Source organism: Artemia franciscana, chromosome 5, assembly GCF_032884065.1.
Source record: "Artemia franciscana chromosome 5, ASM3288406v1, whole genome shotgun sequence".
NCBI lineage: Eukaryota > Metazoa > Arthropoda > Branchiopoda > Anostraca > Artemiidae > Artemia > Artemia franciscana.
In genome coordinates, this window is record NC_088867.1 from 30,762,479 (window position 1) to 30,777,795 (window position 15,317).

The 15,317-nt window shown below is 33.9% G+C and overlaps 1 protein-coding gene across 2 annotated transcripts in view; it reads left to right on the plus strand.

Moving 5' to 3' along the window:
* The window catches only part of LOC136027250 (uncharacterized), a 67,267-nt gene extending 61,191 nt beyond the window's left edge, over positions 1-6,076 (plus strand). Inside the window, exon 12 of one of the 2 annotated variants that reach the window (XM_065704322.1) lies at positions 5,769-6,076. In XM_065704322.1, the coding sequence (XP_065560394.1) occupies positions 5,769-6,034 (266 nt within the window). In that variant the 3' untranslated portion in view covers positions 6,035-6,076. Of the gene's footprint in view, positions 1-4,881; positions 5,347-5,768 lie in introns of those variants that run through there. The other variant, XM_065704321.1, reaches the window with a different exon arrangement.
* The last annotated feature ends 9,241 nt before the right edge of the window (positions 6,077-15,317 follow it).

Here is a 15,317-nt window from a genome sequence, read left to right on the forward strand (position 1 = left end):
TGAGAAAATTTATTTTTCTTCAATTTCTTATCGTTTTTTTAATAATGTTGAGAAAACCGGCTCCTCGTCCATGAAGAATTCCCTTCCCCCATGGAAAATCCCTCTGTAAAAAACACCCCCACACAAATCCCCTCCTTGTTGGGAAAAGTCCCTTGGACAGTTCCATTCTTGCTGAAAATTCTCCCCGGAAAACTTGTTACGGATGATTCCGCCTGAAAAATTTTTCTTAGCACACTTTCATTTGAAAAAGACTATAATTTCTGATAGTTTTTCTAATCATGCCGGAAATCCTACCCTCCTCAATGAAAAGTTCCTCCTCAGAAAGTTCCTCCATGGAGAATTTCTCCCACAGAAAAATTACCGATGGAGATTTATTCCTGTAGAAAATTCCCCCTCCCCCATAGAAAGATCCTCTAAACAATTCTAACCCGGTGAAAGTTTCCCCTGACAATTCCCCTTAACATATTCACATGTAAAATTGAGTCGACAAAGAAAAAGTAAGATAAATAAAAAAAATTTGTATAGGAATTCTGGCAAATTCCCTCAGTGTAAATTTCTCCTGGAAAGCTCCCCCCCCCGGAAACTTCCTTCACTATGGAAAGTTCTGCTCGTAGAAAATCCCTTAGCAGAAGATTCACAACCTCCTTCGAAAAATGTCTGTATACTTCTCAATAACAAATACTATAAGTAAACAACGGACAAATTTTAGAACTTAAAGACCCCATGTGTGGTGGGGGGGGGGTCGTGTCATCCTCAAAGGCATAGTTATTAGATTGAACAAAATGACTATCTCAAAATTTTTATCGGACGACTTTGGAGAAAAAAAACTGTGGAAGGGGGGCTAGCGGCCCTTCGATTATTTGGTCATTAAAAAAGGGCACTAGAATATTCAGTTTCCGTTCAAATGAGCTCTCTCCCGATCTTCTAGGACTATTGGCTCGATACGAGCCCCCAGGGAAGAACAAAAAAACACACAAAAACAAACAAATCAACACGCATCAGTGATTTTTCTTCGGGCGAAAAATGCGAGATTCCATATTTTTGTGGATGGGACCTTGAAACCTCTGCAGTAGGATTCTCTGATGCGTTGAATCTGATGGTGGGAATTCCATTTAGATTCATTGACTTTTAAGGGGTGTTTCTCCCTTTTTCCGAAAATCAGGCAAATTTTCTCAGGCTTGTAGCTTTTCATGGGTCACACTTAACTCAATATTTCTTATATGTTTTGAATCAGCATAATAAGCCAATTCCTTTGATGTATCTACCGGCATCAAAATTCCGTTTGTTAGAGTATTGGCTACTATTGAGCCGAGTCGCCCCATACTTACAGTTCATTACCATGAACTGTTTGATAAATTGCTTTTATCACAGCGGCTTTGTTTTTTATATTTGCAACAGTCTTTGTCCAATTCTAAGTTTTTCAACATGTCTAGAAGAAGAACTGTCAAACAGTGGCCATATAACTGGTGACACCCACTCTAGTCCTTCCGAGATACACTGCCACCATTTACACCGGTGTAATCAAACAGTTCATCTAACTAGTCACCCTCACTATGAATTTCAACTGCTGTGTCAGGTATCCCTTTCAACACACCTTTATGCAGCCTCATGTGACAGATTTCGATGGTATCATATTCAGCTGGTGACTTTTGGCTATCCAGTTGTCCGAAGTTGATAACAAGGACTTCACCCTCATACAAGTAACGGTACTCTTTTAAGTTCATATTTTCAGGTCATTCATGCATGCCACTGGCCCCACTCAGAAAGGTTTAACAGCCTAACATAATACCACTTCAAATTGTCAGCGTAGTATCTCTGAGGTCGAAATTCGAGGAAGGATGTGAAACGAGTTTAAAACCAATTCGGTCCACTGTTACTGCTAGCGTGTACTCTATGCACATACTCTTTGCTTTTATAAGCTCTGAAACACTTTAGCCAACAACATTTCTCTTTAATGGAGATTTTATTAAAGCAGCTTCCATTGGGGTTACTTTAACTTCTGGTTCAAGTTCTTGTTCCTCATCTGAAAGTAAGGAGCTTGCAACTAACGGACTGGTTTGCTCATTGGTTCCTATTAGTCCCCACTACAGAATCTGATCAGATCAGACCTAGAGTCTGATCTAACTCTAATTTGAAACTAATTATGCAAAAATGCCGAAGCTACAGTTCTCCTACGAAACAACTCACCTGACAATTTATCCATGCCTTTCTGCAATATTTTTTTGAAGAGGCTGAGAGAAGGTCATGTCTGTGAAAGACAGACATATTGAACACAGACGACTGAAATGACATATTTTCGTATTTTTCATCCTAAAAATTTTAATCCTTCTATATTCCTATGGATTTTCAGGCCCTACACCTGAACTTCCTCTGGTTCGTCCTTGTGCTTATTTTAGGTGAGTGCCTGATGGATAATAAATGCTGTGTTTAAGGTATCAAGTTGCGTACATGTATTTAATTGACGGAAAAAACAACATGGCATGGAATCGATTACTTTTAAAAAGTAGAAAGCTTTTTCAGGGAGAAGAGAATTTTTCCAGGAGGAAAGGGAAATAGATTTATAGGAAGGATTTTGAATTTCTATTCAGCTCATAGCGAAGTCGAAATTTTTAATACTATCCATAAATTAAAAGAAATGAACTTTGAATACTACGATTTCTTGAGAGGAGGTGCTTAGTAAATACTCGTCAAGAAAAAGTCACAGTAATTACTGAAACAAACTTTTCTTTAAGTGGTAAATTGTTTATTTTTTCAACATTTATCTTCTCAAAATATTCCAATGGAACAACTAAATATATCAATATGTTATATTCTCCCCAAAATTTAAGATACATTTTTTTCAACGTTAGACCTCTGGATGAGGGATTTGAAACTAACAGATAATATATATCCTATGTTATATGACTGAAAGTTGATGAATGAACAAAAGATGCAGGTATGAGATGAAAAAACTCACAACATGTCTTGGTGATTTCATACAAAAAATTAAAAAAAACATAACTTTTCCTAGGGTTAGTTGCAATGTGGTTCTAGGAAGTTTCTTGATCCTATAATCTGCTGTGTTTTAATTCCAAAATTTTAATACCATGAGGAAGTCAAAAAAGAAACCTTTAACTATGGAAGGGGGTTTACTGATAATACTTTAACTTCTCACGAGAAAAAAGAAGAAGAAAGAAAGTAAAATCATTTAGAAGCGTAAAAATACTCTGATCCGAATCAACAAATTGGCAAGTTTGACATATTTTTGTCGCCAAAAAATTCAAAATAAACAAGTAAATTTATTACTATAATAGGTTTTGTAGGAAATTTAGCTAATTTTTTTTTCAATATAACACTAATTTTTTATAAATATATATATATATATATATATATATATATATATATATATATATATATATATATATATATATATATATATATATATATATATATATATATATATATATATATATATATATATATATATATGTATATATATATATATATATATATATATATATATGTATCTGTATATATGTATATATATATATATATATATATATATATATATATATGTATATGTATATATATATATATATATATATATATATATATATATATATGTATACTAGCTGTTGGGGTGGCGCTTCGCGCCACCCCAACACCTAGTTGGTGGGGGCGCTTCGCGCCCCCCCCAAGCCCCCCCGCGCGCGTAAGTCGTTACGCGCCATAATAGTTACGCGCCATTGTAGTTGTGTCCCTATGTCCCACCTGTGAATATAGATAGATATATATATATGGTTTTAACTACGTAAAACTTGCGAATATACAACATTCTTTGCTGTCCCATTGTCTTTGCATATAAATAGATTGTCAGGTTTACCGACTCTTGAACATGCAACATATAATGGTCCATGGGAAAACAATCTGTATTCAGATCTATACCTCATGATTCTAATGATTGCCCTTGAGCTTTGTTGATGGTGATTGCTAATCGACCATTCCCTGTCCCGGTGTCCCGGTCGTCATTTACATCCCCCTGTTTCCCCCGGTGTCCCCGTTGTAGTTGTGTCCCTGTGTCCCGGTCGTCATTTATATTCCCTGTGTCCCGGGTCCCGGTCGTTTTTTAGCTTTTTTATTAGTTTTTAGTTTTTTTTGTAGTTTTTGCCTTTTTTTAGTTTTTTTAGTTTTTTAGCTTTTTTATTTTTTTTATTAGTTTTTAGTTTTTTTTGTAGTTTTTGCCTTTTTTTTCTCTTTGAGTGTCGTCATTTATTAGTTTTTTCCTTTTTTTTTTTAGTTTTTTATTGGTTTTTACCTTTATTTTAGCTTATTTTTCAGTTTTTTCCTTTTTTTTAGTTTTTTTTATTTTTTATTTTTTTTAGTTTTTTACCTTTTTTTAGTTTTTTTAGTTTTTTAGCTTTTTTACTTTTTTTATTAGTTTTTAGTTTTTTTTGTAGTTTTTGCCTTTTTTTAGTTTTTTCAGTTTTTTTTTTAGTTTTTTATTGGTTTTTACCTTTATAGTTTTTTTAGTTTTTTAGCTTTTTTATTTTTTTTATTAGTTTTTAGTTTTTTTTGTAGTTTTTGCCTTTTTTTAGTTTTTTCAGTTTTGACGTCACCTGATCCAGTTTTTTCAGGTGACGTCACCTGACACATCCATCCATCCATCCACAGACAACTTATTTTTATATATATAGATATATATATATATATATATATATATATATATATATATATATATATATATATATATATATATATATATATATATATATATATATATATATATATATATATATATATATATATACGAAACTACTTGAGGTGACAATTAAAAAAGGAACTCCGTAGTATTCTGTCGTAGTTTTAGGTCTTAGAATAAAGCATTAATGTTATTTATTGTAGGAATTGCTGCAACATTTCGAGTAACTACAAATCCAACTCTCCGAACCTATGCTGATATGCGGATCCCAGACACTGATTCTGTTTTGACTCTTCTCAAGTGGGTGGAACGCTACATGTCACGTCGTGCACCCAAAGCTCTACCTTTGCATGCAGCAACTTTAGCAGATAAAGTTGGCCCATTTCAAAGTCAGATGGATATTGACTTGTCAGCACGATTGGCTCGCTCATCCCGCGAAATGGCAGTTGATAAAATTGAAGAGTTGTTGAAACTTGCTCCACCAAGCAGTTAGAACTCAAGCAGTATCTATCACCGATTTACCTTTTTTCATGGTGGCATCGTCTATTTTAATGTGAGGAAATCGTGATAATTGAACATAAAATTATGGCTCGTCGTAGTACAGTGGTTTTATTTTTTGGTTCGAATTTTGTATTTATAGTCTCAAATAAAGGGAATCGCACTCTTAATATTAATATGTACATCTAGACTGATATTTAAACACAAAAACACTCAAATGCTTTATATTTAAAAAAACCTGTCGACTTCCAAAATTAAAGGAGCGGAAAATAAGTTACCGTCTTCTAAAACATCTTAGAAAACGTACAAGAAAGATCTATATAATCTTCTTTTCAAAAATAATTTAACATTCATACCCCAATCATAATGGATACTCAAGTGTTACTGAGATTTTTACCTGTGATTTCATAGATTTTCGCTTGACTTACCGTCAGTTTACATTTAATATTGCGGCTTAGACTGTTTGCTGTCTAACAGCAAGGCACCAACAGACGTGAAACTACTTTAGGTCCCAATTACAAAAGAATTGTAAGACAAACATTCCGTCGTAACATTAGGTCTTTGAATATAGCATTAATATTATTTATTATAGGGATTGCTGCAACATTCCGAGTAACTACAAATCCATCTGTTCGAACTTATGCTGATATGCGGATCCCGGACACTGACTCTGTTTTGACTCTTCTCAAGTGGGTGGAGCGCTCCATGTCACGTCGTGCACCCAAACCTCTTCTGATGACCACATCGACTTTGCCTGATAAAGCTGGTGAATTCCAAAGTCAAATGGATATTAAAAAGTCGACACGATTGGCTTGTTCATCCTGTGAAAATTTTGTTGATAAGGTTGAAGAGATTTAGGAAATTCTCTCTAATTTTAAAATTAAAGGGAATGAAAATTAACTACTGTCTTTTAAAACATGTTAGGAAAAATACAAAAATATTCATATAATTTTTTATCGCAAGTAACTTAACTTTGGGCGGAACTTTGGCTACAATTCCTAAATTTTGACAGACACTCAATGCCTCTGACAAATGACACTCTGCCGAATCTAACCTGTTATTTCACAGACATTCTTTTGATTTAATTAATGGCAGCTTAAATTGAACATGAGAACTTGAACTATTTGCAATCCGACATTTTGTGTTTCATAGAACAGTTCAGACAATAGTTTAAGACAATAAATCAGAGATTATAATTACAAATATTACTCAACCCCCACCTCGAACAAGAAATGGGGAAATTTATTTGAATTCCCTAAGGTAGATAGTATTCAAGTTTTCTTACCGGTTACAGGAGTTTAAAATAGCAATATGCTTCATTTTAACGCTATACTATTTTGACGTTGTATTTAACACTATATTGAGCTAATTGAGACTAAAATCAAATGAAAGTCAAAATTTACCTGACACAGGTAAATTTACTTTACATTGGCCTAATTAGGTATCCTGTTTATATGCAATTAAGGTAATAGAGTATCCACTGCTCTGTATAATATAAGGAAAGAAATCAGTTGGACAAGGGTTTAAATTTTTACAAAATTGATAATTTCTCCAAAAATGGGCGAAAAAAAGACTTGAGGCTATACATCTTATAGGATATGGACATCAGATTAAAACTGACAAAGCGTGTATCTGCAACAAGTTTTTCCAAATTAGGAAAGCTACTCTCACAGCTTCTTAGTTTTAATACATAAAAAAACGCCAAAATTCTCTAAATCATACGATGATCTCACTTGCTCAAAAGACTGTCTTATTTTAAGCATTACTACAAAAGTTACATTTATTTCCCATTTCTTAAAGCAAAAGTGTCTTTTCAACTGCTTGGCCAATGAACGAGGTGATCAAAATTTCGACTTCTTTTGGACACGGCAACAATGAATGCGACATTAGTTCCACAGGGACTAGAAAAGTGACGAAACAAGTTTCACGTCTTTAAATTTTTCTTAGACTGGATCGCAAAATATACAAAAGAAAGGAAATCAGAAATAAAAATAATTATGACGAAAAACGCGTCAAATTGCCTATTCTACTAGGTCTAAAAAGGAGAATTCTACTTTTGAGGTTTTTTTTTACCCTTGAATTCAAACCAATGATGAAAGTTTGGAGTTCTGATATTAGGTATTGATGGTAAATATTCAAAATGGATTCTCCATTGACGAGATGGATAACGTAAGATAGTTTCAGAGTATCAAACAGTTTGTGGTAACGAACTGTAGGAAGGAGTGACCCGGCTAAATAGTAACCAAAACTCCAAAAACAGAATTTTGTTAGCAATAGCTGCATCAAAAGAATTGCATTTTAATGCTGATATTAAATATACAAGTTTAGTCTTACCCATCAAAAGTTACGAGCCTGAGAAAATTTGATTTATTTTAGAAAATAGGAGAAAACATACCTTAATAGTCATACAATCTTAACGAAAATCACACCATCAGATTCAGCGTATCAGACAACCATACTGTAGAAGTTTCAAGCTCCTATCTACAAAAATGTGGAATTTTATATTTTTGCCAGAAGGCAGATCACGGATGCATGTTTTTTTTTTTTTTTTTTCAGGGGTGATCTTTTCGACCCAGTGGTCCTAGAATTTTGCAAGAGGGCTCATTCTAACGGAAATAAAAAGTTCTAATGCCCTTTTTAAGTGACCAAAAAATTGGAGGACACATAGGCCCCCTCCCACGCTAATCATTTTCCCAAAGTCATCGGATCAAAATTTAGAGATAGCCATTTTATTCAGCATAGTCGACAAACCTTATAACTACGTCTTTGAGGACGACTTACTCCCCCACAGTCCCCGTGGGAGGGGCTACAAGTTACAAACTTTGACCTGTACTTACATATGGTAATGGTTATTGGGAAGTGTACAAGCGTTTTCAGAGGGATTTTTTGGTTGGGGGGGCTAATTCCCGTTAGAAGGAACCCTCTCGCGACATTCTAGGACCACTGGGTCGATACGATCACCCCTGGGAAAAAAAAAGATAAACACGCATCTGTGATTTGTCTTCTGGCAAAAAATGCGAAATTCCACATTTTCAAACAGTCCGTGGTAACGAACTGTAGTAAGGAGCGACCGGGCTCAATAGTAACCAAAACTCTAAAAAAAATGGAATTTTTATGTTAATAGTTACATCAAAAGAATCGCATTTTAATGCTGATTTCAAATATATAAGTTTCATCGAGATTAGTCTTACCCGTCAAAAGTTACGAGCCTGAGAAGATTTGCCTCATTTTAGAAAATAGGGAGAAATACCTATATAAGATCAAACGATCTTAAAGAAAACCACACCATCAGATTCAGCGTATCAGAGAACCTTACTGTAGAAGTTTCAAGCCCCTATCTACAAAAATGTGGAATTTAGCATTTTTTGCCAGAAGACAAAACACGGATGCGTGTTTATCTGTTGTTTTTTTTTCACCAGGGGTGATCGTATCGACTCAGTGGTCCTAGAATGTCGCAAAAGGGCTCATTCTAACGAAAATTAAAAGTTCTAGTGCCCTTTTTAAGTGACCAAAAAAATTGGAGGGCACCTAGACCCCCTCCTACGCTCATTTTTCCCCAAAGTCACCGGATCAAAATTCTGAGATGGCCATCTTATTCACCATAGTCGAATAACCTAATAACTATGTCTCTGGGGACGACTTACTCCCCCGCAGTCGCCGTGGTAGGGGCTGCAAGTTACAAACTTTGACCTGTGTTTACATACAGTAATGGTTACTGGGAAGTGTACAGACGTTTTCAGGGGGATTTTTTGGTTTGGGGGGAGAGTTGAAGGGGGGGTTACGTGGGAGGATCTTTCAATGGAGGAACGTTTTATTGGGGAAGAGACTTTCAATGGAGGGGGCGCAGGATTTTCTAGCATTATTAAAAAAAAACTATGAAAAAATAAATATGAAACATTTTTTCTACTGAAAGTGAGGAGCTGCATTAAAACTTAAAACGAACAGAAATTATTACGCATATGAGGGGTTTACCTCCTCGTAATACCTCGCTCTTTACGCTAAAGTATTTTTAGTAATTTCAACTATTTATTCTACGGCCTTTGTGATTCAGGGGCCATTCTTAAGGAATTGAGACAAAATTTAAGCTTTAGTGTAAAGAGCGAGGTATAGTCGAGGGGTGATCCCCCTCATATACGCAATAAAACATACGAATATAGAAGTTCGCTACGTAAGTTAATTCGTAAGTTACGTATATTTTTTACTTATGAAAACGTCCGTAAAAAATTAAAAGTTATAGTTGCCTTTTTAAGTAATCAAAAAATTGGAGGGCAACTAGGCCTCCTCTCTCGCTCCTTTTTTTTCAAAATCTTCCGATTAAAACTATGCAAAAGCCATTTAGCCCCCAAAAAAATAAATATGCAAATTTCGTTTTAATTATTTATGCGTGGATAGCCAAGGTAAAAGAAATGCATTAATTAAAAAATGTCCTGAAATTAAACAAAAAAACAAGTTTTTTTAATGAAAGTAAGGAGCGACGTTAAAACTTAAAACGAACAAAAATTACTCCGTATATGAAAGGGGCTTTTCCTCCTCAACGCCCCACTCTTTACGCTAAAGTTTTTTTACTGTTTTAAAATGTAGAGTTAAGAGAAAGAGTTGAACTTTAGCGTAAAGAGCGGGGCGTTGAGGAGGAAAAGCCCCTTTCATATACGGAGTAATTTTTGTTCGTTTTAAGTTTTAATGTCGCTCCTTACTTTCATTTAAAAAAACTTGTTTTTTTTTTTTGTTTAATTGTAGATAGGAGCTCAAAACTTCTACAATAAGGTTCTCTGATACGCTGAATCTGATGGTGTGGTTTTTGTTAAGAGTGTATGACTTTTAAGGGATGTTTTCCCCTATTTTCTAAAATGAGGCACATTTTCTCAGGCTCGTAACTTTTGATAGGTAAGATCTTGAGTTATAAAGTTATACCTCTGAAGTTATATATTTAAAATCAGCATTAAAATGCGGTTTTTTTAATGTAACTATTGGTATCAAAATTGACTTTTTAGAGTTTCGGTTACTATTGAGCCGGGTCGCTCCTTACTACAGTTCGTTACCACGAACTGTTTGATCTAAATAGCCATCCGTGAGTCCTGTCCTCAAATTGGAAGTGAGAGGGATGAACGGAGACGAAGCAAAACTATTTGAAGCGCACAGTACTGTTTACTACTATTCATTATTTCCATAGAAGGCGGGAATTTGCCAAAACCTTATCTTAATCATCTACTAGTCCTAAATGGGAGCACAAATTATACACAAGGATCTCAAAAATGTTGTTCGAATAATACCACATCAAAATATTTGATTCAAATCAAATAATAAATCAAATCTGTCCAGCAGTTATCAATTCTGTCATTATTTTAGTTATAGGGTTAGAAATAGGCGCTGAGCACAGGTTGCTATACTTTTTCACTCAAATTTTGACATCAAATGTCTGTTCAAAGAAACTATGAAAAGTATGGCTAGCCGAAATACTGAAATGACAAGGAATTTTTCTATCACGTCTCATTGTAAAAAGTCAAATTGCACAGAATTAGCTTTTTTGATTTTGTATCTTCCCTTCCTTTCTTTTTCCTTTTTTTTTTTTCATAGTCTATCTAAAGAAAACTAGACTAGGTAAATACCAAGATCGCAAGTTATTACTGATCACATTTTGAGAAATCTTTGGGACGATTCTATACTGCTACTTTAGTTCTTTCTTTCTAAAAGAGAAATCATGGTAACAATGGAGTGAGAGACATAATCGCTGGTCAGACAAGAAAGGGAAATTATTAGACGAGAACTTCAAGCATTTGCAAAAAGTGCACGCATAATTTTTGTAAGTTTTAAACGAGAAAGACGTTCTTTGCTCTTAAAATACGCAAAAACAATAGGTAAAAATATTAAAGGTTCATCCAAAAGAAAACATTTTGTGCTACTGGCCTTCCTCTTTCCACAGCCTAGCCTTTGTGACTAATGATGAACATATTTCCCATGTTGCTGGGCCTTCTACAAACCTGTCCACATACCTTAAAGCACTCAAAGTTCCTGGCTCTAGCTTATTTCTGAGGGGACTTGATGAGCTTCAAGAGTTAAAACTGCCTCTGCTGCGGCTTTTGAGGGCAGGAGTACCATGAGGATACTCAGGAATTTAGGCAAGGTAGGAAAAAGAAAATTGTCTAGTCTAATTCTTACATTCAGACAGGAATGACAAAATTTTGCTGGATCGTCAACAGTTTTGGAACGGATCACATCGTCTGCATACCGCAAAGATCGAAACTCTGTCCAAATCATCAATGTCAAGGTTTAGAAAATCTTTCACAAAGTGGTGCTATGGAAGGAGCCTCGTCAGAATCAGCAGCATTGGGGTCAACACGCTTCAACATATTCAACAAGTCATCTTTATGATTTACGCCTGAATGAATCTCAACATTCTCAACATGACCTCTTACGTTTCCCACTATGCAGGGATTAATGTCTTCCCGTGCTTCATACGCCTTGAACGTGCCACCGAAATAAAGACCCTTGGAGGGTTTCAGATTCCTTGGGTGGCTCACATCAATACCAAATGTATCGTGGCCATTCCTGCTCTTTACTGCAAAAGAGTCCATTATCTCTTTTGAGCATGTTTCTGCCTTGGTGAAGTACCAAATGAGCCCTAACTGGAGTACTCTGGAACTCAACATTGAGCTTGTTCACTAGGGGCAAAATGTATTCACGAAATAAATAAATCAGTTTCACCTCTGGGTTCTCCGAGCCCTTCAACAAAGCATTTACTGATTGAAATCTGTGATCAAGCCTTGAAAGTACAAAATACGAGCTTCCCATAGCTCTAGAAGATGCTGGGCCATATTTTCCAGGGCAATCCAGTGTGTAATACATGGATAGAGTAAGCTGTGCTCAGCCGCTTGGGTAAATGCTTCGTAGCTGGCAAATTCCTGCTTCCTCTTTGAACTAAAAGCAATAAAATATATATATATATATATATATATATATATATATATATATATATATATATATATATATATATATATATATATATATATATATATATATATATATATAAAAATAAGTTGTCTGTGTGTGGATCTGTGGATGGATCAGGTGACGTCATGTTTGTCCGCATATGACGTCTGAATTATTTCACACTAATACAAAATAAGAAAAAAAACTAAAAAAGGTAAAAACTACAAAAAAAAACTAAAAAGAAAAAAAAACTAAAAAAGCTAAAAAACTAAAAAAAACTAAAAAAAGGTAAAAAACTAAAAAAAAACTGAAAAAACTAAAAAAAGGCAAAAACTACAAAAAAAACTAAAAACTAATAAAAAAACTAAAAAATCTAAAAAACTAAAAAAACTAAAAAAAGGTAAAAAACTAAAAAAAACTAAAAACTAAAAAAGAAAAAAACTAAAAAAAGGAAAAGACTGAAAAATAAAAGAGAAAAAGAAAACTAAAAAAATATGAATAAAAATACAAAAAAATAAAAAAGATAAAAACTACAAAAAAACTAAAAAGAAAAAACGAAAAAAAACTAAAAAAGCTAAAAAAATAAAAGAAGCAAAAATCTAAAGAAGGTAAAAACTACAAAAAAAAAGAAAACAAAATAAAAAAATCTAAAAAAGCTTAAAAACTAAAAAAAAAACTAAAAAAAGATAAAAAACTAAAAAAAAAACTAAAAAAGGAAAAAACCATAAAATAAACTAAAAACTAATAAAAAAAAAATAAAAAAAGCTAAAAAACTAAAAAAACTAAAAGAACTAAAAAAGGTAAAAACTAAAAGAACTAAAAAAGAAAAAAAACTAAAAAAAGGAAAAAACTGAAAAATAAAGGAGAAAAAGAAAACTAAAAAAATATAAATAAAAATAAAAAAACTAAAAAGATAAAAACTTCAAAAAAAACTAAAAAGAAAAAAGAAAAAAACTAAAAACCTAAAAAAAGGTAAAAACCAATAAAAAAAACTAAAAACAAAAAAAGGGAAAAAATTAAAAATTTATTTCATCATAAGTTTTCAACTGACGAAATTACAGACCGGGACATCGGGACACAAATGACGACCGGGACACCGGCACATAGGGAATATGAATGACGACACTCAAAGAGAAAGCGACCGGGACAAAAGGAATGTTCGATTAGCAATCAACAAAGCACCGGGACACAAATGACGACCGGGACACAGGGAGTATAAATGACGACCAGGATATAAGTAAAAAAAACTAAAAAAACTAAAAAAAAGGTAAAAACTACAAAAAAACTAAAAAGAAAAAAAAATAAAAACTAATAAAAAAACTAAAAAATCTAAAAATCTAAATAAACTAAAAAAGAAAAAAAAAGGAAAAAAATAAAGGAGAAAAACAAAACTAAAAAACGAATGTATATACAGACCGGGACACCGGGATACAAATGACGACCGGGACACAGGGAATATAAATGACGACCGGGACACAGGGACACAACTACAACGGGGACGCCGGGGGGCACAGGGGGATATAAATGACGACCGAGACACCGGGACACATGGAATATAATAGACGCCCGGGACACTCAAAGAGAAATCACAGACTGGGACACCGGGACACAAATGACGACCTGGACACAGGGACAAAACTACAAAGGGGATGCCGGGGGGCACAAGGGGATATATAAATGACGATGGCGACACAGGGAATGGTAGATTAGCAATCACCATCAACAAAGCTCAAGGGCAATCATTAGAATCATGAGGTATAGATCTGAATACGGATTGTTTTCCCATGGACCATTATATGTTGCATTTTCAAGAGTCGGTAAACAATCTATTTATATGCACAGACAATGGGACAGCAAAGAATGTTGTATATTCGCAAGTTTTACGTAGTTAAAAACATATATATATATATATATATATATATATATATATATATATATATATATATATATATATATATATATATATCTATATTCACAGGTGGGACATAGGGACACAACTACAATGGCGCGTAACTAATATGGCGCGTAACGACTTACGCGCGCGGGGGGGCTTGGGGGGGGGCGCGAAGCGCCCCCACCAACTAGGTGTTGGGGTGGCGCGAAGCGCCACCCCAACAGCTAGTATATATATATATATATATATATATATATATATATATATATATATACTAGCTGTTGGGGTGACGGTTCGCGCCACCCCAACACCTAGTTGGTGGGGGCGCTTCGCCCCCCCCCCACGCGCGTAAATCGTTACGCGCCATATTAGTTACGCACCATTGTAGTTGTGTCCCTATGTCCCACCTGTGAATATATATATATATATATATATATATATATATATATATATATATATATATATATATATATATATATATATATATATATATATATATATATTGAATACGCTGAATATCACATATTCAGCGTTTTTCTCACAGTTACTTTGTTATGCAAGGATTTGTAGTAATTATATTGATTTTAAAAATAGATGTAAAATCTTAAGCCAAAAATTGATATCAAGAGGTTTTTCTGCAAATAAATTAACTTGGCAATTTAATAAAAAATTAGTTTTCATTATAACGAACTTTTAAATAAATATCAAAAGAATTATCTAGAAATACTTAAAGAAATTTTCAACTAATTTCGGAGGTTCGAGAAATGTTGTCGCAGCGCCATTTATTTTGAATTGTGTTTCTAATTGAGCGGATTTTCTTAAAAATTAGCCACATGGTAAAAATGAATTCTATAATTGTTTAGTTCATTCAGGTTTTTTGCAATGTGTTAATATTTGTGATTTGGTAAAATTTATAATATTTAGTTTACCTATTGTTGCTAAAAAGAGGTATATATTAACAGGATAAGCTTGTTTTGGTTTTACTTGGTTGTTTTACATTTGCTGTTTTTTTTTTCTTTCATAGGCATGTATTTTAGGGGTGATACCTGACACGGGGATGCCATGGATATTCTGTGGTAGCCACAACACTGTGCTGGGTAGAGAATTTAAAGTGGCGAAACCCTATATAGGCCAGTGTATTCTCCTGATGAGCCCTTATGTTGGGTGTTGCCTCTGAATTATTTGTCTATATTATTTTTTCTATTGTTTGGTAAATGACGACTTATACTTATTGACGACATGACTGCCTGTCCATGGATTATTCTTTATGGTTGATTGTGTATGGCTATGCTGTTTGACCTATGTGATTGTATAGATGAG